This window comes from Melitaea cinxia, chromosome 1 (assembly GCF_905220565.1).
Source record: "Melitaea cinxia chromosome 1, ilMelCinx1.1, whole genome shotgun sequence".
Taxonomy (NCBI): domain Eukaryota; kingdom Metazoa; phylum Arthropoda; class Insecta; order Lepidoptera; family Nymphalidae; genus Melitaea; species Melitaea cinxia.
The window spans coordinates 1,474,268-1,502,128 of NC_059394.1; the positions used below are offsets into that span (position 1 = coordinate 1,474,268).

At 38.5% G+C, this 27,861-nt stretch overlaps 1 protein-coding gene across 1 annotated transcript in view; it reads right to left on the reverse strand.

Annotated features, from left to right (window-relative positions):
- LOC123669553 (obscurin) overlaps positions 1-27,861 on the reverse strand; it is a 63,766-nt gene that overhangs the window by 755 nt on the left and 35,150 nt on the right. The window contains exons 18-55 of the mRNA XM_045603186.1: positions 27,536-27,656; positions 26,865-27,025; positions 26,167-26,342; positions 25,710-25,878; positions 25,324-25,442; positions 23,824-24,728; positions 23,683-23,752; positions 22,675-23,493; positions 21,370-21,651; positions 20,434-20,667; positions 19,915-20,104; positions 19,219-19,397; positions 18,765-18,991; positions 18,310-18,485; positions 17,939-18,117; positions 17,141-17,266; positions 16,343-16,500; positions 15,788-15,909; positions 14,587-14,765; positions 11,680-11,876; positions 11,244-11,402; positions 10,624-10,868; positions 10,088-10,213; positions 9,537-9,712; positions 9,023-9,210; positions 7,959-8,455; positions 7,336-7,573; positions 6,386-6,543; positions 5,777-5,901; positions 4,942-5,122; positions 4,430-4,547; positions 3,703-4,178; positions 3,490-3,605; positions 3,192-3,303; positions 2,585-2,723; positions 967-2,389; positions 560-741; positions 36-185 (exon numbers count right to left, since the gene is read on the reverse strand). Coding sequence (XP_045459142.1) covers positions 36-185; positions 560-741; positions 967-2,389; positions 2,585-2,723; positions 3,192-3,303; positions 3,490-3,605; positions 3,703-4,178; positions 4,430-4,547; positions 4,942-5,122; positions 5,777-5,901; positions 6,386-6,543; positions 7,336-7,573; positions 7,959-8,455; positions 9,023-9,210; positions 9,537-9,712; positions 10,088-10,213; positions 10,624-10,868; positions 11,244-11,402; positions 11,680-11,876; positions 14,587-14,765; positions 15,788-15,909; positions 16,343-16,500; positions 17,141-17,266; positions 17,939-18,117; positions 18,310-18,485; positions 18,765-18,991; positions 19,219-19,397; positions 19,915-20,104; positions 20,434-20,667; positions 21,370-21,651; positions 22,675-23,493; positions 23,683-23,752; positions 23,824-24,728; positions 25,324-25,442; positions 25,710-25,878; positions 26,167-26,342; positions 26,865-27,025; positions 27,536-27,656 — 9,598 coding nt within the window. The remainder of the gene's footprint in view (positions 1-35; positions 186-559; positions 742-966; positions 2,390-2,584; positions 2,724-3,191; positions 3,304-3,489; positions 3,606-3,702; positions 4,179-4,429; positions 4,548-4,941; positions 5,123-5,776; positions 5,902-6,385; positions 6,544-7,335; positions 7,574-7,958; positions 8,456-9,022; positions 9,211-9,536; positions 9,713-10,087; positions 10,214-10,623; positions 10,869-11,243; positions 11,403-11,679; positions 11,877-14,586; positions 14,766-15,787; positions 15,910-16,342; positions 16,501-17,140; positions 17,267-17,938; positions 18,118-18,309; positions 18,486-18,764; positions 18,992-19,218; positions 19,398-19,914; positions 20,105-20,433; positions 20,668-21,369; positions 21,652-22,674; positions 23,494-23,682; positions 23,753-23,823; positions 24,729-25,323; positions 25,443-25,709; positions 25,879-26,166; positions 26,343-26,864; positions 27,026-27,535; positions 27,657-27,861) is intronic.

Below are 27,861 nucleotides of genomic sequence, written 5' to 3' on the forward strand. Positions count from 1 at the left end.
TTTTATTAATCTCCCAATAGTAATTTAGTTTGTACCTTGAGCCTGGTAGATAGGAAGACGGCGCGCTCACGCTTTCGCTGTGTGAAGTCAGAATGCGCGAGCCAGCGATGTTCGTGGCATTCTTCGGCCGTCGGCCGTTTCAGTGGAACCTTCTTGAACACCAGCATGAGGAACCGAGTCGCCTCCTGATGGCATTCATTACAAAATATGTCCAATTAAACGTCTTAACACTTAAATTTTTTTAAATTATAAAAAGTATGGTGTTATCTATTCCTAATTGAAATTATAGACACTTCTTCTATACTTCAAGAGTGGCAAAAGAGCATATGGGCCGCGGAATGGTAAATGGTAACTGTAGCCTTTGGGCGCCCGCAACACCAGAAGCATCGCAAGCACGTTGCCGATCCTACCCTCGACCATCTCCAGGAGCTCTGGCCACCTTACTCACCATAGGAACATAACACTGCTTAAGTATTATCCAGCAAAATATTGCTGCTACGCCTTAACTCAATTACTTAATAATGAAATAATGATACTATGGTTGAATGAGTCAACGTACCTGAGTAATCTCTTTATAGAGATGCTCGAAGCGATACCTCACGAAGCAGATGTTCTGTTTGGTTTCCGCGTCATCAGCTCCTCGGAAAGGTGAAGTTCCGGATAGTAGAATGTAAGTCAGTACACCCAGTGACCAGATGTCTGTCTGTGGGTATGCTGCCTCATCGTTTATGATTTCCGGCGCTGAAAATTATTGAAATGAAAACGTGAGTTTTCATATATAATTATAATGACAAGTGAAGTACGGCTAAACTGTAAAAAATGTATATTTACTGTTCAGTTTCTAAGTGTATATATTTTCTACTAGCCCGATAAAAAACTATTAATTATTATTTTCATTTTAAATCGGCCTAGCACCGCGTTTAAACAAATTTTTTCACTTTACCTTGTAGTAAAATTTATATTTACCTTTGTATTCCAAATCACCAACTTGTGGCACACTGGTTCCTAATTTGGTTACTCTGTGGGCTGATCCGAAGTCTATAAGCTTAACTTGAATGGACCGAACCGAAGCCATCACGACGTTATCGGGCTGAAGGTCCAGGTGACAATATCCTCGCCAGTGCAAGTAATGCAGACCGTCCAACACTTGTGTTATTATTGTGGCTACCATCTGTTCTGTGTAGTCGTGGCGACTTGACAGATATGTTAATACGTCAGCACCCTGCAATTTTTCTAGAACGAGGGCCGCATTAGGCGACCCTGGTATCTGATAAGCTGCTAATAAATTCGATATTCTTTCGTGCCTCAGCTTTCTTAAGCAATTGAATTCTCTCTGGACTTGGATTTCAGTTTCCGGTCTAACTTCTAATATTTTCGCCACGACAACATCATCAGTCATCTTATCTACGCCTTTCAAAACGATCGAGAATTTTCCTCGCCAGAGTTCTGATATAAACGTGTAGCGATCCGTAATATTTTGTGTCGTATCCCAATCAATCGGGTTTTCTTCTGTTGAATAATCCAATTTAGGTCTATCTTCATCTAAAACTATCTCTTGTCCCGACTCTGTCATCTGTTGTAGATGCCTCATCGCCTTTGTGACCTCAACTTTCGGTGCTCCGGCCTCTTTAGTCTTGACTAGACTTGTCGGTATTCCTTTATCACTCCATCCTATTCTGTTGCGAGAGGATAGCCTAAACTGGTAGCTGGTGTCAGGTTCGAGGTCTCTAATGACAAAGAACTCGTGGTCGATATTTTCGGCGACTGTTTTCCATTCTACACTGTCACCTTTTTTGTATTGGAGGCTGTAGCAAACAACAGGAGAGTTGCCGTCATACTTAGGTTGCTTCCATCGCAAGAGTACCTCCGTGTCCGACACTTCAATAGCTGTCGGGCTATCGGGTGCATCCGGGTTAGTTGCCTCTACGATTCTCGTTCGTGCAACAGTTTGTCCAACTTTGTTCCTGGCAACTACTTTGTAGAATCCTATATCGTGATGCATAGCAGGGTCAAATTTGAGTGTGGACCTTCCTTCCTCATCTTCGATGATTTTGATGCGTTGTCCTTCTGCAATAACCATGTCATTTTTGAACCACTGGATGACTGGTTTAGGATCGCCCACAGCGTAGCAGGAGAGTTGCGCCGTTTCGCCTTCTTGAACTGGAAGGATTTGTGGCTTCTCTCTGAAGAAAGGCAACTGCCCGTCCTTTTTAGACTCCATAAAAGCCTGCGCTTCAGCATAGCTGTCGAGTCTGGTTCCAAGTTCGTGTCGGAGACGACGGATAGTGTAACTTTCAGAGCCGTAGTTGTTGATTCTTTCGCGTCTCTCGTCATCGATTTCTTCGTCCATGATGTCGGTAAAGCGACGACGTTCACGAATGATTGGAGTCTAACAAAAAAATAAGGTACAAATTAATTACTGACAACTTTGGTCTGGAGTAATGAATTTCATTTACTTAGCTGAGAATATATAATCATTTATTATGTGATTTAAAAAGTAAAAATTTCTTAATCGCAAGAAACCTAATGATGATGATGATGATGATGATGAAGAAACCTAATGGTAGCAAATTACTGAACTTACTCTTGGGTCATAAGAGTCCTGGATGCTAAGACTGTACCCAGGTGAGCGAATGCATGCCACCTTCATATATTCACGCAAACGAACTGGGAACTGAGTGTCACGCAGCTGTAGCAGGTATGTGTCAGGACCGTTTTGGTAGCTAGCAGAAAATTTTTTTGTTTAATTTATGCTGGAAACATTTGATTCAAAACTTGCACTATTACTAATTATTCATTTTTATAAAAAAATAAGTTCCTATTCTAATTTAAACTTGACATAACAATTTAAATTTTCATATTTAAACACACACACATGCCTACATTTTATTTTATTAACAATTGTTTGCTCTGTATTACACTTCGCATCTAATTTGTTAATCAATGTAGATTCCTAGAGGGGAGAACCCTATAACAGTCATCTAACTAGTTTAGGTAGCAGGTGCACTTTAATAACAATAAAATACATTTCTTTATACCACCTTAATTGTAAAAGTGTTAATTGTACCATTTTATTATGGGAACAACTGTTTTATAAGATATATCTATGTTAGTTATCATTAAATTTTTATTTATTTATGTGTTTCTCTTTTTATTATTGCGCATTATTGCTTGATTAAATGAACACTAACTGGCTCTCAGATGTGGCAGACACCTCCCAGTCAGGATGCTCCCACTGTTTGAACTTGATATCCCAGTCTCCAGGTTTCCTCTCGTGCGATGCGCGATCACGTTCTGGAGTTCCTGGATATTTTAACATAACATTGCCGTATTATAAACAAAAACACAGTATACAGATAAACATATGTATACTTATAAAGTTTATTTTCTGTTTAAAAACGAATAAGTCCAGATTTGTAAGTTTGAAGTTAAAAGTATCGGTAGATAAATTATACTCTAACGTTTGCAATGGGTTTTATATAAACATACCCTCTGGAGTGTATATTTCACCAGGAGGGTAGACCATCTTCGAAGGATGTTCGAAGGCACCACTTAATGGCCGACGACGGAACCATGTACGACACTGGGCATTGCTCATCCAGTCTCTATGAATAAAAGGTAAAATTTTCAATTAATATATGTAACTTGGTTAGTTTGTAGATTTTACTATGATTCGATCGTCACATAATTAGTTTGACCAACCTGTACTGATTGTAGTAATTCCTCAACCTGTCTGTCCTGATTATGTACTCATCTTGGTACACTTTGTCTGCACGCAGCAGCCATGGATGAGCCAATGCGGAATCTATATCGAGACGGTCCTGCCAGCGCATCACTAGAAGTCGCGAGATAAAGTCTTTACATTCTGAGCTGAATCGCGACCACCATTCCTCATCGTGCCATGACCATGAACCACCACGGATATTGGTCAACGTTTCGCGGTCGTTAGCTCCTCTGAAGGGAGAGTGGCCACTCAGCAGGATGTAGGTAATAATGCCCACGCTCCACATATCAGATGCAAAAGACACGCCCTCTCCATTCGCCAGTTCGGGTGACACAAACTCGGGCATGCCGTAGTCCAGCGACGCGTACTTGTTCATCTGAATGCGGCGGGAGAGACCAAAGTCACAAATCTTTAGGAGATCGCTGCCAGCGTGTGAGAGCAATAGCTCGCCGATCTGGAAAATGGAATTTGTTTTGAGTTGAGTTTTTGTTTGAGAGTAAAAAATAAAATAAAGAAATGTAATTTTTTTTACATAAAAACGTAACATGATGATGTAGTTTTTAAATAAGCTAGTTGGAAAATTTGTGTAGGCCATACAAATATTTTTAATGGTCTGGATGTTATAGTTGGATTTGTGAGTGATTTCCTTGTCATAGATTTTCCGTTGCTGAAATTTTATTTTATTTTAATATGTTCGTATCTTACAGTGAGCCCCAGATGAGCCACGCTGTTGTCGTGCATGTGCTTGAGTCCTCTGAGCATCTGTCGCACATAGCCCGCCACTTCTCTTTCCGTGTAGCCTTGACTGCGCAACAGGCGATCTCTGTTCGACATCATAAAGGATAAAATAAAATATGTATATTTTCAATTTATTCTCAACTGTGGTAGTAGAATTACCGCAGCACGAGATAGGTATTAAGAGTCCGGGAATTCTGTGAAACGTCAGATTATAATAACTACTTGAATATTATTCTAGCTACTGTTGTTGGCATCACAAGTAACGTGACAATGTTTTATGTCTTATTTCCACTTGAAAAAATATACCATATTATAATGTTAGTTCAGAGGCCTATAAAAATTTACACGGTTAATCAGCATTTATTTTTAACAATGGTGGTATAGAAATTTCAAGAAGTTATCGAAAAACTTGATATTGGGTTAGATCTTATATGAACTAGTTGCGCTTCTGGGATATACCAAATACTATCACGTCTCACCTGACAAGCTCCCCGCCTGCTGCCAATTCAGTCACAAGCGCCAGCGTGTGGTCATGTTCGTACGCGTCGTAGAGACGGATCAAGTGTCTGTCGTTCAGCATGTTCATGATGTCCAGCTCATTCTTCATGAACGGCTTCAGTTCCGAGTGGCCGTGCATTATCTTAGCGGCGTAATTACGACCTGTTAACAAAAAATTGCATAAAAAATATACCCGACTGGGGTAGTAAAAAGATTTTAATTTTTCCAATGATAACAGTACGCTTGTTTGCTGACCTAGTTATCTTCTATATATATATAAATGAATGTTTGTCTGTATGTCCTTTATAGAATCGTAAACTATGCATTTGATCATGTCATGATCTTCAATGTGTTGTGCATGAGCCCACAAAGGTTTCTGAGTTGGTACGACAAAAAAAAAAGAAGTGTAGCAACGCGCGCAATGTACAGTTAGTATATACATAAAAAGATATTTACTAAAAAAATAAAAATGTGATATTATGTTCAAGGTTTTTAGCCAAAATAAATATTAAATGTCTATTGGAAAGTGGTTAGGAAAGTACTGTCTACGAGTATATGTTGATAACGAAACAAGAGTTAGCCAGGAGTACAAATAACATTTCTGTAAGTGACCACATACTCGTCGTATTCTAATAACTAACATAATTTAATTCTTTGGTATTCAACATCTCAAGCAGTTACTGCGTGAATTTTGCACTTTTCTCATAATAATAAATTAAAGTTTTTCTTGCGATATTGTATGACTGTCGTTTTAGTAGTTTTATAAATTAAAATTAATTAACTTTCTAATACCACGTGTTACTAGTAGTCACTCACCGCTTGTTCTCTCCGCGGCGTGGTAGACGACGCCCTGAACTCCGCGACCCAGTTCGTCTCCCAAATCGTAGAAGTCGCCGAATGGTTTTGAGCTTGGCTTGATGCGAGGAGGGTACTCGCGAATCCTACGTCATAAACAATATTTTAACGCAAAGAAATGCTGATATATCTTTGATATTATTATAAATTTGACTTGATTTGTCTAGCCCGTTGGCGTAATTTGTAGTGCCCTAATTCTGGGCGTAATATTTGTATTTATTTATATCTGTATTATTCCTATATATATTTATCAAAAAATATTTTGTTACAAAAGTCAGCTGTTACCTATTACACAAGCATTAAGTTGCTTACTTTAGGAATAGACGACCGTGTGTGTATGTTATAATACAATACAAATATACAATACATTTAAATGAAATGACATTTTTGCTGTAAATAATTGATTTAGGTAATTATTTTTTTACCAGCTAATATTTTCATTTCGTTTTTAATTTGTTTTTCTTTTTTTCTTCTTTCATTTGTACCTCTGTTTACATATTATTGTAAATATCATTCATTTATAAAAATATCTGAGTATAAATAAATATTATAAATAATTTTAATATGTACCTAGCAGAGTACTCGTGTTCACTCTCCTCGATGTAGAGCATGGCGGAGGCGCTCGCAGAGCCCGCCACGTTGCGGGCAGACACCGAATACAGACCCTCGTCCTTCAGCATCACATCGCTGATGGTCAGCACTACGGTGTCGGGTTCGATGAAGTGCATCTGTAAAGAGATTTACGGAGAAATAACTTTAATTTTGGTAAATAAATATTTGGAGACGTCGGATAACTCAATCTGTCAAGTCTGTAGTACATCTACAGTGAGTCATTGAAGTCAGATTCTTACATTGAACCCGTCTAATCCTTCTCCTGCATGGAGAAAGAGGCTATGCCCAGCAGTGGAATATTACAGACTGAAGCGTGTTATCTCGAATTGTCCACCGGTAGCAAAGAATATAAGCCACCCCGCCATCTCTTCCCGTGGGTGTCATAAGAGGCGACAAAGGAATAACACAGTTCCACTACCACCTTGGAACTTAAAAAACTGTGGTAGGGTACAGCAGGAATTTCCTGCTCAATATATGGAGCAGCCCGTTTGGGGAAGTAACTCGACCTTACAGAAGATCACAGCTAAATAATACTGTTTTCAAGCAGTATTGTGTTCCTGTTGCTGAGTAAGGTGACCAGAGCTCCTGGGGGGGATTGGGATTGGGTCCATTACGAAGCTACGATAATCTCTTACCATGAGGTGAGCCGTACGCTTGAAGTGATATAAAAAAAAATAGCCGACCGTTGGTGGGATAACCATCCCACTGCTGGCTTTGAAATACCAGACCGAAGACGGGCAGCTGCGTATTCGGTGCGACAATGCCAGCCTTGCGGTTACCAATCCGCCTGCCCAGCGTGGTGACTATGGGTATATGAATTCACGCCACTTTTGGAGCGAACTTGTGGAGGCCTATGTCCAGCGGTGGACTACGATAGGCTGATGTGTGTGTATGTGTGTCCGCCTCACCTTGACCCTGGAGCTCTGCGCCAGCGGCTGCCAGTCGCGGTACCACTTGACGTCGGGGAAGGGCACGCCGGCCACGCGCGCCTCCAGCCGCGCCAGGCGCCGCTGCAGCACCACGCTCTCCTCCGGCCGCCGGATGAAGTGCGGGAACTCCGCGAGCTGCAGGCGGACGCGCTGGCGCGCCTGGCCGTGCTCGTTCGTCGCGACCGCTTCGTACCAGCCCACGTCGCGTTCTAGCATCCTGTTTGAAATTACGTTTTTGAAGTGAAACTTCTTCACGCACGCTTGACTTGGGGAGTAAGCTGGTAAATGCGTGACGAGAGCGTTACAAAATGTGAGATCGGGCGAGGCGAACGAAGCAAGAAAGAGGTGCGAGTACACATTTTCTTTCTCTTTCTCTCATAGCTAGTTACGTTTCGTATATCTAAGATAAAGTGCAGGTCTATTGTGAAGAAGTTTTTCTTCAGTCGTTTGGTCTAAAGCACACTCGTTATTTAAAATTTCAAGTGATCTTGTTGAATGATCTGTTGTTGATCCTTTTTATTATTTTTACCCTTATTGTAGTGTTTTATTGTCATATATAAAATTTAATGTTGTTAAAAATTCTATATATTTTTTTTACTTACTTGTTGATAAACAATGTAGCCTGTCCATTCCTCGTATAACTCCAGTCGTATCTGCCGCCAATCTCAATCGGTTCATCGTTGAAGAAATACGTCATCTTAGGTTTCGGGTAACCGTACACGAACCAGAATAAGTTCACATTGTGGCCCTTTACGCCGTATTGCGAGTCGTATTCCTGACGGAGGAACTTGGGTGCTTGGGCGTACCCATCGTGAGGTGGACGCTCGATGTCGAAGTCTTTGGGGAAATAGGGTGATGTCTCTGGTCGAAAGTCGATACCCGGTTCGAGATATGGCACGAACTTGGGTGGGTCAGGTTCGAGTTTAGCGCGATGGGTGATAGCGTATGGAGATGGGTCGGAGACACCATATTTGTTCTCGACACGCACGCGGAACTTGTAGTCGCGGAAAGGTTCTAGGTTTCGAATGTCACACACACACGAGCGAAGACCTGTACGCGCCGTGAACCAGTCGCCGTCTGGTACTTCACACATCTCCACCTGGACGTACCAAAATTAATATTAACAAAATAATTGGCGTATGAACTTTATATAAATAAAAATATACACATAGAAGTGAAAATTGATGTTTATGGAATTATTTTAATTCGATATATTGTAAGAATAACAGTTAAACAAGAAAAAAAATAAATTAAAAACTAAAACCCGAATACGACTAAAAATTGTTAGTACGTAACCTTGTGTTCTTTAGAAGGCGCCACATTTGATATGGTGTGACACCATATAGCCTATAACCGGCAGACAATTAGGACGCTTCTGATGATTTGTCTAAATATGATGACAAGTAGTTTGAGAGATATGAAGGAACAGATAAACATACATACAAAGACTGCTAAAATTATAACCCTACGTTTGGCTTTTCCGTAGTCGGGTAATTATGAGTTTAAATCGGCTTCCGTTTTTAGAGTGTATCACAAGCAATCAACTAGTTAGATATTGAATTTTTTTACATTGAAATAATTTTTGAAATTATTAGTAATACGAATATTCTAATTATTTTCTATTCAGCAGCAAAAATATCGTATGAAATATCAATTTAGAACTAACCTGATAGGTGACAGGGAATCTTGGCTGGTGGGGAATGGACGGCTTCCAGGATAGAGTCAGGTGTCGGTCTGCCATACGAGATATGATCGGTTTATCTGTTAGCGGCATCGGCACACCAGTCTTCTTCATTTTGTCGAAGTCGCTGTATTGTTCAGAAATGGGCTTCTTGCCGCTTTGAGGCTCCAAGGCTGTAAACGTATAATATAGTATTAATAACTTAATGATTAAAAGAAGTATAATTACATTTACTGCATATGTGAGTCGATGATTCGTACAATTCTAATAATCTTGCACTATTAACGAAATTAAGCTAAGATGCCAAATATTAGACATAGTTTGAATAATCAATAGTCACTCAAGTTCCGAAATTCTTAAATAACAACTGAAAATAAAAAAGGTAACCATAATAAAGGTCAGACTCTGGCGATGCAAAATCGCGAACGTTGGAGATTTACGTAAAAAAACTTTTGTCAAATAATCAGATTCGCCGGTTTTATGGTCAATTTGTACTCACTGTCGTAAATAAGTTGCGCGGTGCAGGAGTCTTCGCCGTGTGGATTGAATATTCTACACTTGTAGGTCGCCACATCCTCCGGCCCCACACCGCCGATGGTCAGCCTTAGCAAGCCAGTGCTTTCTTGTTCGATGCGAATACGTTCACTGGGAAACAGTTTCTCGTTGTTGCGGAACCTGGAAAAAAGGTAAAGTATGAGATATATATGAAAATAAATTGATTCCATTCTTCGTTTTGCTTTTTAAGAAGAATTATCATGACGCAAATAAGGCTGTCATCGGCCATATATCTTTAACTTAACATTCACCCTTTTTACGATTACAAAAGAGTGTCAAGGAAAATTAAACAAACTTTTATTAAAGTTATCAAAGATTTTATTTTGTTATAGAAATAATCAAGCAGTTGAAAGGAACAGGGTCAGTTTACTCCAGAAATTTGGGCAATGGCTGTTTATTTATTCAGTAGAACACGTGTCATACATGAAGGTAAATATTTTTTGAGTTCTTGTGACTTTGCAAGAACAACAATTAAATAACAAATTTATCACTCACCATTCAACTTCCGGCTCAGGCGTTCCAGTTGCGCAGGCCGTAAATTTGGCGCTGAGACCTCGGTAAACCTCTGAGTCTCCTATCTTCTTTAAGAACGACGGTGGCTCTACTTTTTGTTTGCGTCCGCTATAGTGACAATTGAAGCTATTAGTGTAACTATTAGTTATTACTTTTCAAGGCTTTCGATTTGTGGTGGACTTTATGTCGGAAGATAAGACTAATTCTATGCAAAAAAAAAAACACTTAAATTCCCTTTGTTGTGAAATTTTGACCTACGCTCTAAAATAAAATTATAACTAAATTATAACTATCTCATTTTAAAACCATTCAGCAAATTGCACATTCACGTTTTTTAAAGGATAAATCAAACAAATTTATAATAATTAATCAACACAAGTAAAATAATTTATTTATATTGGGCACGTTTTAAACTAAACTTATTTTTTTGCATATTGCCATTTATGCTAAATTTATTTCTCATTTTATTAATCTTATATTTATACTATAACTCAATTAGTAAGTTGGTAAATACTCACATCTTGTCAACAACCTCCAAAGCCGCTTCACAGCTATCTTCCCCTTCCTTGTTCTTTGCCACGCACTTGTACTGACCCGCATCATCTAGCGTGATGTCCCTTACATACAAACAGCAAGAGTCCCCATCGCGTTTGATGGAGTACTTGTCGGATGGTTTGAGAGGAACTCCGTTCTTGTACCAAGTGATATCTGGTGATGGTACTCCTGTCACCCGTGCTGGGAACTTGGCGTCGAATGTCGGAAGCTGGAATAAAATAGATTATTATATTAAATTATTAGAATTGCCTGTGACCCTGGCGTCTGCAAAGTCGCCGAAATATCAGAAGTTTCAAAATGATAATCGTGGTAAGTGGCATAGAATCAAAAATATTGTTATACAAGCTGAAGCGGGATTCAAAAATGGAAAAGAGGATATTTCTATTTTGTTTAGTTACACGGATTACCGACAATTGTACCTATTGCAATAATAAAAGTACCATTCTGTATATTATTCCACAATTGTTTATAAGTAAATCAACATATTCTATCCAATAGACTATTACGGCTAATATTTTTAAGTTTTCGTCATTTACCACGTTTGACATTTATGAACTTCATACCTCAGTATATTTAAACTTACCTGTTGTAAATCAGTAAACTTCTGCGTGAATCGAGGCGGTTGGAAGACCTTTCGTACGTTGAGCTTGCCTTCGGAAGAGTCTTCTCCTAGAGGGTTCACTAGTTTCACCGAGTATACACCAGCGTCTGGTAGTTCCAACGGATTGATTTCCAAACCAACCTAAATAAAATAAAAATATATTATAAATAATAATAAAAAAAAAACATAATTATGAACACATGGAGTGAAAATCTGAAATACAAAATAGGTTAGGCAATATAGTGTGTAAGAAGTATAAATTTTATATGTCTACATAATTTATAACAATTAGACAACTAATATCCTAAAGGTTCAAGAAAACGTCTTAGTTTTGCCCAAAGACACAGTCAGACGACAAAATTCTTTTAATCAAATTACGGGTACAGATTTTGTAAAATATAATGTTGGTTGAACTAACCTTCTTTCCATCACAAGTAAGCAAAACCCTCTCGTTCGGTTGCAGTGGCTGTCCATTTTTGGTCCACGTGACCTGAGGTATAGGGTTGGCGGTGAATGGCGCGCTGATAGTCAAGGGCTGTCCTTCCTCACCCGTCACCTCACGAAGACCGTGGATGAATTGAGGACGCTCTTGTGGTGCAGATGTATTTTCACGGCCTGAGTGGTTAGAATAGAAAGGATTACATTTGCAAACATTATTAAAGTTTTTTAAGGCGGGCTTAAAAATATTATCAATGCTAGACCGACATTGACTGATAATTAAAATTGTTTTTTTTTTTTTTTTATACATTGATAGGCTTGCGTTTGACCACTATTTCACCTGATGATAAGTGAAAATGCGGTCTAAGATGGAGCACGCTTACCTAGAAGTAACCTATTCACTCGCGACTTAAAGATCCCCAGGTTATAACTTTCCGGAAACACAGACGCTGGTAGAGAGTTCCATTCTTTGGCTGTACGGATCAAGAATGTATTAGCGAATCGCTTAGTGCGTATAAGGGGAATGTTAACCATATAAGGGTGGCGTAACGCAGAGCGTCTGGTTGTACGATGATGGAAGGGGGTAGGGGGAATCAGGTTATGGAGTTCCTGCGCACACTCTCCGAAGTGTATCCGATAAAATACCGACAGGCCGGCCACCCTCCGTCGATGATGCAAGCTTTGCAGCTTTGCAGTGACCAGTGCATCATCACCGATGAGCCTCCTGGCTCGTCTCTCAATCGACTCGAGAAGCTCCAGCTGGTACTTGGCTGAGCCATCCCAAAGATGAGAGCAGTACTCCATGCATGATCGAACTTGCGCTTGATATAAATTTAGAAGCTGTTCCGGAGTGAAGTACTGTCTCACCTTCGAGAGGACGCCCAGTTTTCTGGCAGCTGTTTGAGCCTTTGTCTCTATGTATGAGCCGAAATTGAGGGTGGATGACAAAGTAACGCCAAGAAGCTCCAGGCGGCCGGTTATGGGCACGGGTACACCTCGGAAAGAGGGAGTCAGATGGAAAGGACTCCGCTTTGCCGAAAAAAGACACGCCTGGGTCTTAGAGGCGTTGAACTTGACCAGGTTTGCGTCACCCCAATCGGAGATAGCTTTAAGGGACAAGTTCAGACGCTGAATCATAGCTTCCCTCAGCGATTGGATCTTAGACCCACTCGCTCGTGCGTTGGACACGTAACGCTCGACAACGGTGCTGTCATCTGCATACCCAAAGGTTCCGGGTTTGAGCAGGTCGTTGATATGCAGCAAGAATAGCGTTGCCGAGAGTATAGACCCCTGAGGAACCCCGGCATTGATGGCCAAACGATCGGAATCGCAACCGTCTATGACTACGCGGATCGATCGATCCCTCAGGAAGTCAGATATCCAAACACAGAGAGAAGCGGGTAGGCCGTATGAAGGAAGTTTGCTAATAAGGCCGTCATGCCAGACCCTGTCAAATGCCTTCGAAATATCGAGCGAGACCGCAATGGCTTCCCCGTGTTTCTCGATAGCCTCACTCCAAATGTGAGTGGCATACGCCAGAAGATCACCCGTGGACCGATTACGGCGAAAACCAAACTGTCGGTCGCTAAGGAGATCGTTCTTCTCAAGGTGTGCCAGGAGCCGGTTATTCAGTATACGCTCCATACTCTTACAGAGTATGGACGTTATGGAAATAGGTCTGTAATTGACAGGGTCAGCTCGACTGCCCTTTTTGGGCACAGGCTGCACGTTAGCTTGCTTCCAGGCTTTCGGCACTTGTCCTGTCGCTAGAGAGAGACGAAACAGACGTGTCAGGATTGGAGACAACTCAGGCGCACAAGTTTTAAGTACTATGGCAGGTATTCCGTCAGGACCACTAGCTTTATTTACGTCCAGATTGCGCAAGGTTTTAAGGACCTCTTTTTGACGGATTCGGACTTCAGACATAGACGTCTCGCATCGAATCGAAGAAGTTGGAGGTGTGGCGCTTCCTAAGTCAAGACGCGAGGATTCCGCAAAGAGATTTGCAAACAAGTTTGCCTTCTCCTCAGCGGTGTGGGCTAGTGATCCATCGGGTTTTATCAGTGGAGGTAGTGAGGGGCGACAGAAGTTCGATTCGACCGATTTAGCCAGGGACCAAAAGGCTTTACTACCAGGAGGGTATGACGCAAGTCTAGTCCCAATTCTGCCAATGTGGTCAAATCGAGCCTTCCGCAGAGCCTTCTTGCAGGACTTAGCGGCTCTGTTATAGGCTTTCTTCCTCTGACCCACGTCTGTTGTCTTGCGGTTACGAGCGTCGACCCAGGCCAAGTAAGCAGTGTTCTTTTCTGCTTTGTTTCAGTATAGAGTACACAGTATCAAGTATGTAGAAGATTGTCAGGGATTAACAGTGATAGATTACAAAGGAGCTCTTGACTTAGTCCTGAAGGCGTAAAAAAAGTGTGTGTCAGCACCGATACGTGACTCGAATTTATTCCTTAAGATTCCGTGATATAACATGTGCGATAAAACATCACATTCAGTGCACGTCAAGTTACTGCATAGTGATATAATTCCAACATTTCCATATTTTTGAAGTAAAACTTCTTTAAGCACGCTTGACTTGCGGAGTACGCTGGAGAATGCGTGACCAGAGCGTTACGAAAAGTATCATCGGGCGTCGCGAACGGAAGTCGAGAGGGAGATATAAGTTAGTGAAAATAGAAAGAGAGTTACGTTTCGTATATTACTTTAGGGGAACCTAAAGAAGTTTTACTTCATGATTCTTCGTGTCAGTCGTGTGGTCTAAAGCACAGTCTTTTTTTTCTTAAAGCGTCGCGCACCTTACATCACTTCTTAGGGAGTGAGCTCCAACAAGACCTTTCACACAACTCCAAGTTGCTTGAACACGAATGCAAGCCGCACTCACCAGCTACAGTGAGCTCGGCCTCGCAGGCGCTCTCGCCCCTGTCGTTGACGGCGACGACGCCGTAGCGGCCGGCGTCGGGTGTGTGCGCCTCGGCGAGCATTAGCGCGTGCGAGCCGTCCGCTTGCGACACCACGCGCACGCGCTGACCGTCCGGGACCAGCTCCTTGCCGTCGTGCGTCCTATAACAACGGTGACTCATTTAAATTATAAGTTTGAACATTATTAAGGTTCTGTTGACTACACTTCTATAATGATAAACAAAAGTTTTGTTTTGTTTATATGTTAAATCGATACGCCTGAAGAATTTTTAATTTATCCGTAAAATCGAACGTGTTGAATTATTATGTCTATCCAGTAACTGATTTGTTTGATAAGTATCAGTTGGTTGCTGTACGTGTATTTGTATGCCTGCATAAGTATAAATGCACTTTACGTGTCCAATAATTTACTTGTCTGATCTTGAAATTAAGCCTCTATTCACAACAAAATTGAAATAAATTAGGAAAAAATTGCGAGAAAGTAGGTGCAGTGTAGCTGTTCATATTTTTTTTACTGCCTACCCTGTCTAAAAACTTTATGCACGTCACTGGGTGTGTAATGTTTTTTTTATCGCTTTAATATATCTTTTATGCATTATTAAAAAAATAGCATTCTGCACTCCTTATCTATAAACTATAAGTGTGCGAAGTTTCAAACTCCTTCGTCCGCGCAATTTTCGTAAAAAGGGGAATAAAGTTTTTGCTTCACGTCTTGATATATTTTGTAATTGTGTGTTTAGTGGTGCGAAAGTTTCATTATGGCAAATTTATTGCTAGTCTTGTTCTTATAGATCTTCTGGCTGAAATCATTTAACGCCACTCTTATTTGTTATTGCACATAATAATTATCCTTTTCTTTAGTTGTTTAGAAAATTATCCCCCAAAATGATAAAGCCAAAAGGCATACTAAATTTTTATCAATATAATTATAGAAGAGACCTTCATTCATTCAATCAGTAACTTACAGACGATAACAGTGCTGTTTGTTATTATGATGTAGTGTACTATTCACGTTAAGAATATAGTGACTCATCGTTGTCATTCAGCTAAGTCACGCCCCTTAATCAATTAGGTCAAAGTAAAATAGAATTCAACGGCAGAAGTAAGCCCCAAAGAGAAGCATTTTACTAAAGCCTAAAATGAAATATTGTAAGCAATCTCACCATTTAATCGTAGGTGGCGGGTGTCCAAGTACTTTAACTTCTAACTTGACAGGGAAACCTTCTATTACTGTAGCGGGTTGCAACTCGGCTATAAATGCTGGCTTACGTTCTTTCTGACCAACCTGGATAATATAAACAATCGTATTACAAGATACATAAGCAAAAATAAATCGTCTGATCGTAAGTGAAATTTATAAAGCATCTTTTGATACAGGAAATATTTGATATATAATATTTGGATGTTTCTTTTGCTATGTTGACTCGAAATCATGCTGATTAATTATGCGTTACACAAATTCGAGTTCAGTGAAGATCATCTTTTACATCTTCTGCATTACAATTGAGACTTCACATTTAGTAATATTTAGGGGCGAAATTTTAAAGTTAAATAGCACTGCTCCCAAATAGCGCTGTGTTCCTGTGATGAGTAAGGTAGCCAGAGCTCTTGGGGAGGATTGGTAATGAGATCGGCAACGCATTGGCCACCATCAGGCAGACTCTTGTTTGTTACCTTTGTAATTATAAATATATAATTAAAAATAGTAGTGAAGTTACCTCAACTTTGGCTTTCGATTCGACCTCACCAAGCCTGTTGGTGACGGTGAGCGAGTAGGTTCCAGCGTCTTCAGGACGACAGCTGTCAATGCTAAGTCCAACAACGCCACCAGGTGTGTTGATGAAGCTCACTGCCTGGCTTGGGCGGACTGGGACGCCTAGAAATTAAAAAAGTAGGGTATTATACTTTATCTACTTATAAATTCACGATTTTGTTGACACTTTTGCAAATTCGTCTTTATACCTAGACCGTGTATTAAGATTATAATTATAAGCTAGCGCTTCTGTATATGCTAGTTAGCTTAATTGCTGCAAGACAACCTTAACGCACAAGTCACTTACACGCATAATATACCTATATTGAAGAAAATATGTATGTATATAAAAGAATATTTAAAACTACTATATTAGTGTATTTGTATATGTTTAGGTATGTGGGTGTATATATATATATATATATATATTATGTATATGTATATATATTTTATAGTCTATATCTATATGTGAGTACATATGTATTATATATTTTGATTAAGACTTATCAAATTCAATTATAGAAACAATGAATTGTAAGACAGGTTCACCATTTGCAATTTGATTATGTTCAATGTGACCACTACAATTAATGTAGTATGTAATACTTACATTTAATGTAGTTAATGTCTATTGTAAACTTGTTTGTGGTTCCAATAAATAAAAAAAAAAAAAGACTGCGCCTGCCAGTTAGAAACACGTGATCTCTGTATATTAAATTTTGGTACTCATAATTGATTTTTCGATCTCAAAACTTTCACTTACCATCCTTAAACCACTTGACTTCAGGTGCGGGGAATGCCATGACCCTGGCTTGCAACTGTAATGGTTGACCAACAACCGCTTTAGTATCTTCTAATTCTTGGCTGAATGAAGGTTTACGTGGTGTTGCTGGAATAATAAGGGAAATGTTAGAAATACTAAATGCAAACTTAATAATTGTGCTTGCTGGTAAACGAGATAAAACCAACTTCAATTACATCGACAAGTAATACAACGTAGGTAGACGAAAAAACAGTCAAATAAATATGCATTATCAAAGATTAACCCAAAAGTTGTAATCAGATCTCGATGACGTTTAATTGTGACCACATGATAAATATCGGCTTTCGATTAAATTGAAAATCATCAAAATCGGTACACCCAGTATAAAGTTAAGCGATGTATCGATGGTTTCCCTCGATTTCTCTGGGATCCCATCATCAGATCCTGGTTTCCTTATCATAGTACCACACCTAAGATATCTCCTTTCCAACAAAAAAAATATTATTAAAATCGGTTCATAAACGACGAAGTAATCCCCGAAAATACATAAAAATTTATATATACCGTCGATTGAGTAACCTCGTCCTTTTTGAAGTCGGTTAAAAATTTCGGGCGCTAAATTAGCATCCATATTAAAAAAAAAAATTGTCATTTACTAACTAGAGAGGAGTCCATATATATGTCATGATACTTTAGCTTTGACCGAATATATTGCGTTTCTTCTTAATAATTAAGCTAATGATAGATAACTAAAAAAAATAAAAAATAAATATAAGATAAAACTTTTCAGCAACTTACGGTTTACAGCAACAGCGCACAAGGCCATATGTTCCCCGCTAGGATTGGTAATGACAAGTTTGTAGGCACCACAATCTGCTGGAGTCACGTGCTCGATGTTCAACTTCACCGTTCCATCAGGTAACGCTGTTTGCTTCACATGTGAATCCTCTGGAGATAGTGGTACTCCGTCTTTGAACCTGAAGATAAATATTTTGGTTTTCGGTGGCATGGTCTTATTTTCATTGAAAACTAACGTCTATAACAGATATCAGAGCTCTATGAAAATACCTCTTACTATTAAATCATAAACGCGGTCATCGGGAGTTATTATTTGACAATAGAATAATTACTAATAATTTATCACTGGCTTATAATATATAATGTCGTACCATTTCGCAGTAGGTATGGGACTGCCGTCAACTTTAGCCTTAAGTTCCAAGAGCTCTCCTTCGTCCACATCTTTTTGCCGATCTAGTTTGTGCGAGAAACCCGGCGGGATTTGTCCGAGAGTGATCATCGCTTCACATTCCGCCTCTCCCGATGCGCTCATTGCACGTACTGTGTACTGTTCAACATATGTTAAGTCAGATAAGTTCAAAATGTAGAAAAGTGTCTTCGGACTATATTACAATTTTGAAAGCGGTTGTAGTTTTCCAATACAAATGAGTATGTATAGCCCAGTTTATAAAATACCTTAGATTTCAAGACAATTTTAACGAATAATGTAATTAATAGAATTGAAAAAAGAGAAAAAAAAAAACATTAATTTTCATAATATATCATATATCATTATACTTAATGTACAACTTTCTTATAGTCATGTGTTATTTTAAATTGTACAGACCTTGCCAGCATCGCTAGAATCGAAGTGCTTGATCTCCAGTTCACTGTCCACTTGTCCGCCAACTTGAGTTGTGATGGTGTGTCGTTCGTCATTGACGATCTCCTTACCGTTAAGGAACCATTTCACCTGAGGTTTGGGCACACCGTCACAACGCACCCGCAGCGTTAAATCATCGTAATCTTTTACGATTTGTTTTTGGAGTGGACGCACGAATGTTGGCTTATCGGCTGCAGAATTTCCAAAAAAGATGACCGTTATTTCCATGAGAAATTCTAATTACTTGAATTGTTAAATAAATACTTATATGTAATTTTGTAATTAACATCATACACTGACAAAAAATTGTTATAAATATCATCTGTTCATTACGTTTAATTGTTCGAAAACCGGAAATTAAATCAAATTTTTAGATTTTCTCAATATCGAAAAGTAAGTATGATTAAGTATAGCTTACTGTGAACATTAAGTTTAGCCTGCTGGGTGGTTTCTCCAATCTCGTTTTTGGCTGTGACGGAGTATTGTCCAGCGTCTTCTATCTTTACGTCCTTTATAACAAGCTTAAAGGTTTCTTTCTCTCGGTCTTCGATGATTTCATGACGCTCTGATGGTTTAATGACGTAACCATCTTTGCTCCTGTTTTACAGAAAAAATGACTATAGTCTGTTGTTTTTTTTTTAACAAACGAGTACTGAGTATCTTTTTTGTTTTCTTTTTCTCACATTTACTGGTTGAACCGATTTTGATGATTCTTGTTTTAATCAAAAGCTGATGCTTGTCGCGTAGTCTCATATAAATTTGATTGAGATCTGATGACAACTTTTTGAGCTATCTTTGATAACGCGCATTTACTTGCTTATTTTTTCTTCTACTTACGTTGTCTTACTTGTCGATGTATTTGAAGTCGGTTTTTTTCGTTTGCGAGCAAACACAATTATTTGTTAAGATTCTTTTGAAATTTAGTTAGAAACTTTTAAGAACACTGAAGTGAAGGTTTTTTTCACTAATTTTAGTTGGAGTCGTGATTCAAAAGATTATAGTACTTGACGTAGTAAATAATACGAATTTATTTGAATTATGGTAAATGTACGGTTCAGATAAGAAATGATAAAGAGCTACAATTACATAAGAAAATAGTTTGGGAATTGCTTACCATTTGATTTCAGCTACAGGATTTGCTTTAATCTTAGTGATGAATGTGGTCTCCTCGTATGGTACAACTGTGATGTCCTTCAGGGGCTCCACCTCAGGTCGCAACAGAATGTCGAGGCGCGCTGAACTTTCACCAATACCGTATTGGTTTTTGGCTTGTACAGTATATATACCTGTGTCTGCGTGAAGACCTGTAAAAAATCCGATTTTGGATTTAATATTCAACAACGTGAAGAAAATATGTTGATCTGTGTCTCTTAAACTCAATCTCTTTTGCAGTCACCAACCCACCTGCCTAGCGTGGTGACTATGGGCAAAACACATGAGTTCACGTTATTTTTGGCGTAAACTTGTGGAGGCCTATGTCCAGCAGTGGACTGTATAGGCTATAATGATTATGGACTTTATTTTATGCATCGATACAAGAAATTAGACAACTATTTCTTTTTTACGTCCTGTTAACATTAATTTTGTAAATGTTACTTAGCACAAAATCCTTTTGCCGATATAAAGAACTTACTAGAAGGTAAATGCAGGGTAAATGTACACTCCTTAATGCCATGTTCCAACTCCTTGCTGTCGGTGTTCATTTGGAGAGTCACGTCCGGGGTCAGTTCTTTACCGTTGAGCAGCCAAGCTACGTGCGGCAGTGGGTCAGCAGTGCACACTGCTTTCATCGTTACTGGTTCGCGTTGCATCACGCGAGTAGCTTCCAGTGGAGCAGTGAAGATAGGCTTGCGAAGTTCAGCCACGGCTTCAAGTGAAAACAATATGGATAATTTTTCAGTCAAAAAGTCATAAAAAAGGTAAATAAACAAGAAAAATGTCTATCATTTGAATTATTGCCGCACTTAGTTGCTGTATTCTTTCTTTTAATATTATAAAGTTTTGAATATAAGATCTAATGTGTAATGTTATATACAAAATTAAAGTTATTTATTTCTTACTATTCAAAATATTTAGATATGTAAGTATATAAACAAAAATTAATTAAAATGTAAATATATAAGTATATAAGATTTATTTTATCTAAGTGTTCGAAGTTTATCCGGTTTGAATATTGGAATATGTTGTAAACATACGTGTTTATTCTATAAAGCTACTTCTTCAGAGGAAGCATCAGCCCAGTGGCGTATTTCGAGATTCAGCGCCCCGTGCCCATTTTAATTTAAACACCCCAAAAGTGAAGGAAAAACGTTAATGCAGCGTTATTTATTTAGGATGTGTTAATAAATAACGAATAAACGATTATTTTAGGTGTAAATTTTCTACTGACCGTTTTTTAATTATCCATTGTTGTAAAAATCTATTCATTCTTTACATCCCTAGAACATATGCTCGGCTTGAGATGCCCTTCGCAGAATTCCACCCCGGGGAAATGGCCTTTTTGGCCCTAGGGTAAATACGCCCATGCATCAGCTTATAAAAATTATACACTGACACTTTTATAACTTACGCGAAACTGTCAGTTCAGCTTGTAGCGTCTGCTTGCCAAGATTGTTGATAACTTCACATTGCCAATTTCCAGCATCTTTCAATTCCACTTTATCGATCTCCAGCTTGTAAAGATCGCCAATGTTGGAAACGTGGATTCTACCATTTGGTTTCACCTCTTCGCCGTTAAGGAGCCAGCGGACAGTGGGCTTAGGAGTACCAGAAGCTTCAACTGTGTAGACCATAGGTAGGGATTCATACGTGTGTCCATCCTTCATGCTGCTCTCTTTGAGTTTAGGAGGTGCTGCAAGATAAAATAGTAAGTAAGATTCTCAGACTGTTTTTTTAGAGATCATATTTCGAAGTAAACTAACTGTCGGGATCTTAAGGATTAAGGGATTGATATAAAAAAAATTAAAAGGGGATTTATGCTAACTTAGAAAGTATAATTAAGATTATAAATTCAAGATTTTAAAAATAACGAGGTATTTAAAGACAGAATTTTCGGACACACAGGACTTTTATAGTACATGAGAGGTAGAGAGGGAGAGGAGTATAGGAAAATACTCTTTGATTTAAAATTCAAGACCAATATGCAACAGATACGACATAATATCGAAGCAAAATATCCAAGCTGCTTGAATCATCCAAAATATGTACAATTCGCAATAAATACGGCGATATATACAGCATTTATGTTGCTGGAAGTAATTTGACTTACCCTTCGATTAATTTATTGTATTTGATAGGTGTAGTGTGATGTAGTGTGTACCGCTTATTCACCATACGTACCAATTCGTTGAAATAGAGTTTTCATACATATTCTAATACACACTGAAGCGTAAATGCCGTGCACGCATAACAGCTCTTATAATATAGAACTTACCTTATTTTTGTAGTTGCCGCAGTTTAACATCTTCGACGGAGTGGGATCCAAGTATTAGTATGCCAGAAGGAAATGTTATTACGCATGCGTGCTAAAACAAACATACGACAGAACATTAGTATAGTAAAGTGGAGAGATATTACGATAACATTAAATCTGATATTTTCTTATGCATCAGACTATCAAAATGGATGAAATAGACCATCTATTTTCTAACGATTATGAAAAATAGTTAAAAGAAACTATGACAGAAAATACAGGAAAAGTTTAGATCTATTCCAGCCATTCCATTTAATTTTATACTCATATATTGAATAAAAAGCGACATGAAAAAGGTGTTACGTTTCTTGACGAACATAGCATAGCGTTACTTTAAATATCATTTCAGCCGCGCGCGTCAATATTTCCTCTCATAGTAAAGTTTATTGACTTGATTATTACCTTTTTCATCTTCCTGGTTAATTATATCGTCTAAAATGCTTCTTTGTCTTTGACTACGTCTTAAAAGTTCTTCTATGTCACCGTCTGCCTCCTCTTCGACACTAAACAAACCAGTGCTCGTCTTTTTCCTTCTCTCAACTGTAGTTTCTGCCACGTCTTTAGTTATGTTATCAACGTTTTTCATAGGACCTAAAACTAGTTCTTCTATGATACGATTCTTTACATCGTTCATTTTCTTTTCGACGTTTTTGAATTCGTTGTCGTTAAATTCTTTCGATATGTGTAGAAGTTTTTCTGTGATGTCATTTTCAAATATTTTTTGGCTCTTCTCTTTCAATATTACAGATTCCTCGTCACCTTCATCTGTGAAATAATCTTCCTTGAACGAAGATTGACGCACGTATGAGTCTTTGCTAAAAACTTTTTTCGTTTCGTCTATATCAAATATAGATTTTGAAAGATCTTCTATAGATATTTCACGTGATAGTGAATCGTTGCGCCAACTCATCTCGTCCTCTGACATTGACATGATAGAAATGGTCCTAGAGCCAATTTGTTTACCGTGTCTTGAATTAGTTTCCGCATCGGAATCAGTCTGCGGTTCCTCGATAATACCGTATGTACCTCTCCTTACATGATCAGGTATAGTATAATACCCCATTTCAGATAGATAATAGCTATGACTTGCGATTTCCTCAACTTCTAAGGATGTCGTATGGGGTGTATTCGGTTTCAAAATCTTTCTTTCGCATTCGTCATCATCGTCATAATACATGGCACTCGAGGTCATTTTGTGTAAAGTGCGCGTTTCGGCTGGACCTACCAGTTAAAATATTATTACATCGAAATTTCTAAACAGATTTTTATTTTATATTGAATTTACCATGCAATGGAGTACGCATTAATTGTTATGTACGTTTGATAAAAATAGCAATTTCGTATGATAGTTAGAAATTCTACTCATAGTGAAGTTAAAAAGGAAGAGAAGGCGACAAGCTTATTACCGACCTGTGATAATGGCGCCGTGAGATCGCGTGCTGCTCACTTTAGATACAATAATCGAACCATCGTCGCCCGACTTGAACGTTGTTACTGTTTCGAAAACTCGGCCTAAACATAACAAATCACACTTGTATGTTAAAAGAACACAAGGGCATGCGACACTGTGAAAAACGTGAGTTTGCAGTTTAGAAGCTGTTTGCTGTTTGAGAAGCTCAAAGCACGTTTTTTACCTTCACTTTCGGCACTCATTGGTTCTTCAATAACTGTTTGTTTTTTAATGGACTTGCGTTTTGGTGATTTTAATTCGTCGTCGATAGGCACTTCTTCAATCTGTTCTGGTTTAGTGGTTTCTTTTTCTCCCTTTTGTGCCTCGGTCTTGACCTCTTCAACTGTGGGCTTTTTAATTTGTTCATTATGATTTTCATCCCAAACCTTGACTTCAGCAATTTCTGGTTCTGTTATTGATTTTCTGGCTTTCTTTGGTGTTGCTTCATTATTATCTACTTTGACTTGTTTGATTTTACCTCCGTCGTCTACATCATCCCAAAATGACTTTTCCTCTATAGTCTCAGGCTCAGTACGTGACTTCTGTGCTGTCGCTTCGATGTTTTCAACTGTAACTTGTTTGATTTTATTTCCATCGTCTACATCATCCCAGAATGACTTTTCTTCTACAGTCTCAGGCTCAGTTCGAGATTTCTCAGCTGTCAGTTCAACGTTATCTACTTTGACTTGTTTGATTTTTCCACCATCGTCAACGTCGTCCCAGAACGACTTTTCCTCAATTAATTCAGGCTCAGTCAAAGATTTCTTAGGTTTATCTGGAGGTTGTTGTTCCACCTCTTCCAATAAGACTGTTTTGGCTTTTGTATCGATTTCATCTACTAAAGATTTCTCTTCAGCTGTTTCAGGTATGGTTTTGTCTTTTTTTGCAGTTTTCTTTGCTGTTGCATCCTCTATATCATCGATTAGCTGTTTCTTTGCTTTGTTTTCTTCCTCAATTTCATTTTCAACTAAACTTTCCTTTTTGAATCTCGAGTGAACTTCTTTAGCTATTAAACACAATGAAAAATGCTAACATTAAGAGTAATTTAATAAATGTATGGAATTATTATAGACGTCACAATAACGGGTGAGGAAAAAAAAATAATGTGCGGATGTGTTGGGTGCAAAATATGTCTCACACAAGAGCATTTATGTCCAGTGAATGCTTCAATGGATTACTAATCTACTTCTACGAGAAGTCCCGTTATAATGGGAAATCACATAATTATGTAAAAAGTAAACGTGCAATGCAGTAGTCATCTAGTTACAAATAAACTACGTTATTCTATCTACTACTATACCTATGTTGATAAATCCTGTATTGAGTTCCGCATTGTGTTGATGCACTTGTCATACCTTACCGGACGGGTGTTGTGTTTGTATAGATTGTGTAATTACACTGGAACCCTGATACTACAATATGTACTAGTACATTTCGTTCATAAAAATGTTCCTATGTTTGTCGTACGTTGAAGATATTTGCAACTGATGGTTATTCTAAATAATTTACTGAAAGACTGTTTTTACATCACGTGTTTGATTCAAAGATACTATGTCTAAATCAGGTCATATGAAGTGTCTGTCTATATGCTAAGTACTCACTATGCACTGTGACAGTACTCTTGCTGGACACGCTACCCATCTCGTTATCCGCGCGTACCTCGTACTCTCCGCCGTCTTCTTCTTTTACCAGCGTTACCGTTAGGAAGTAGTTCTCTAGCCTGCGTAAAATCAAGCATATTTTTTATCAAGTCAATTGATAATAAAATATTACAATTATTAACACTAATTCCATTTTTTTTTCTCCGCTTGTGTCAAATGTAATAATATTTTTTGACACATGTAAATATTTCTTTTGTTTCAAAATATTCGTGATTAAAAAACTTGAAATAGGATTATAGTAAACATCTGATAAATATGTAAGACTAAATAACATATACTAAAATAAAAATTATGTAAATGGTAATTGTTTAATTTTTATTTTTTACCTTTGGGTATCTCTTTCAATTTTTATTCTGGCGTCAGTCGTGACCTCCTTGCCATCTTTGTACCACTTGACCTTCGGCTCTGGACAGCCTTCTACTTCCACCTCCAGCTTCAATGTTTGACCCACGTCTACTGTCATGTCCACCAGACTCTTGGTGATACGAGGCTTTCCTGATCAACAATGAATCCTAATGTTAGGTACTACGAAATAATATAAATGATATAGAAAAGTAGCAGAATCGAAACTTTCCCTAACTTAAGTATTTCATTTAGTTTTACATTAGGCTAAATGTCCTCATATATCACAGAATATTTTATTATGTTTCTGTCTCTATTAGTACTTAAAAAAAATAGTTTATTGTTACTAGCGTTATACAGTTTTTATTTTGTTTTCTACTCAGCCAATTTTGAAACCACATGAAGTAAGTTAATAGATACAAAGATAAAAAAAGGTCTTACTATTGACAGTGAAGGTAGCTTGGCAGGAGTCCTCTCCCAGCTCATTGGTCACCTTGCACGTGTACCTCCCGGAGAGTTCCGCAGACACCTCCTTCAGTATCAGCTTGTGCGAACTGCCATTATCCACGCGAGTGTATATAGACTTCTTTTCAGTTATCTCCACGTCACCCAAGTACCTGTTTAATGTAATTTTTTAATATTATATTTTTTCCTGTCAATGCTTATGTTGTATTGTATGAGAGTATGTTTCGTTATACGATGGTCGGGTTGGTCGGTTCGATTAAATCGAAATAAAATTTGAAAGTTTATTTGTTCATTTAAAATAAGTATTATATCTTAGTGTATTTGAAATCAAAAGAACGGGTCAGACAAGTATCTCTGCAGAATTTACGTTTCGAATCTGTGGTAGCTTCACTTGTAAAAATAATAATCACTTTTAAATTTTAAACGATTCGAGATTGCTTTTGAAGTACATTTTTTTTATGTCACTAGTTCGGCAAACAAGCGTACGGCTCACCTGATGGTAAGCGATTACCGTAGCTTATAGACACCTGCAACACCAGAAGCATCGCAAGCGCGTTGCCGACCCAATCCCCAATCCCCCCAGGAGCTCTGGTCACCTTACAATAAAGTTACTATTGGATTCGATTTGATTTTGATGAAACAGAAAGACTGTGAGGGAATGTAATGTCGGTTACCATTTGACATCCGGCTGCGGGTAGGCGTCCACGTCGACGGTGAACTCGACGGCGACGTCCCCCTCCGCGGCCGCGGCGTCCTGCAGGCGGCGCGTGAAGCTCGGCGCGCGCCGCACGTTCAGCACGCACGAGTCGCTCGCGCTGCCGTGGACGTTGCGGATCTACACACAACATGTTTCGCTTCAGCCTGTTATATCCCACTGCTAGGCATAGGCCTCTTTCCCCATGTAGGAGAGGGATCAGAGCTTAATCCACCACGCTGCTCCGATGCGGATAACATGTGATACAGATTAAAACCGAAATCAAATAACATCGGAAAGTGTAATATAATACAAATTATTAAGTATGACACAAAAACGGTTTTTTAAATCTCGGTTATATTTAACCATAACTGTACGATCACCAGCTTTCTATTTAAAAAAAAAAGAATCATAAAAATCGGTATAAAGTAACCCAGTAAAAGTTGCGAGTCGGTTAAAAACCCTCAGCGTCGAACCATGTTCTAGCTTATTATAATGAAACAACTTTTTCGGATTTTATCTAGTGTTTATTAAGTTTTTTAGATGCTGACGTTTCGGATACTTTACAGCAACCACGGTCACGAAAGACTCCAAAAAAAAAAAAAATAATAATAAAACAGGAAAAATGCGTAGTATTAATAAATTGCTAACCTCGCACGAGTACTCTCCGGAGTCAGCTCGCGCAGCTGACGTGATCACCAGCTTGTGAGCCTCGCCCGATGATGAGATCTTGACGAGCGAGGACTCCTTCAGTTCCGTTTTGTTTTTATACCTGAATTTTTCAATGAATATGCTGCAGTCAGTTACAGGTACATATTAAACAAACGCTTAAGTTCTCAGAATCACAATAAAGTAATTAAATATAATAAAAATCCACAACTATCGTTTCATGCACTGGTAACAAGCAATTCTCATCTCGTTTTATTCGTACAAGTGTCAAGACAATCCTGGACGAAATTTGAATCTAATAATTTTGA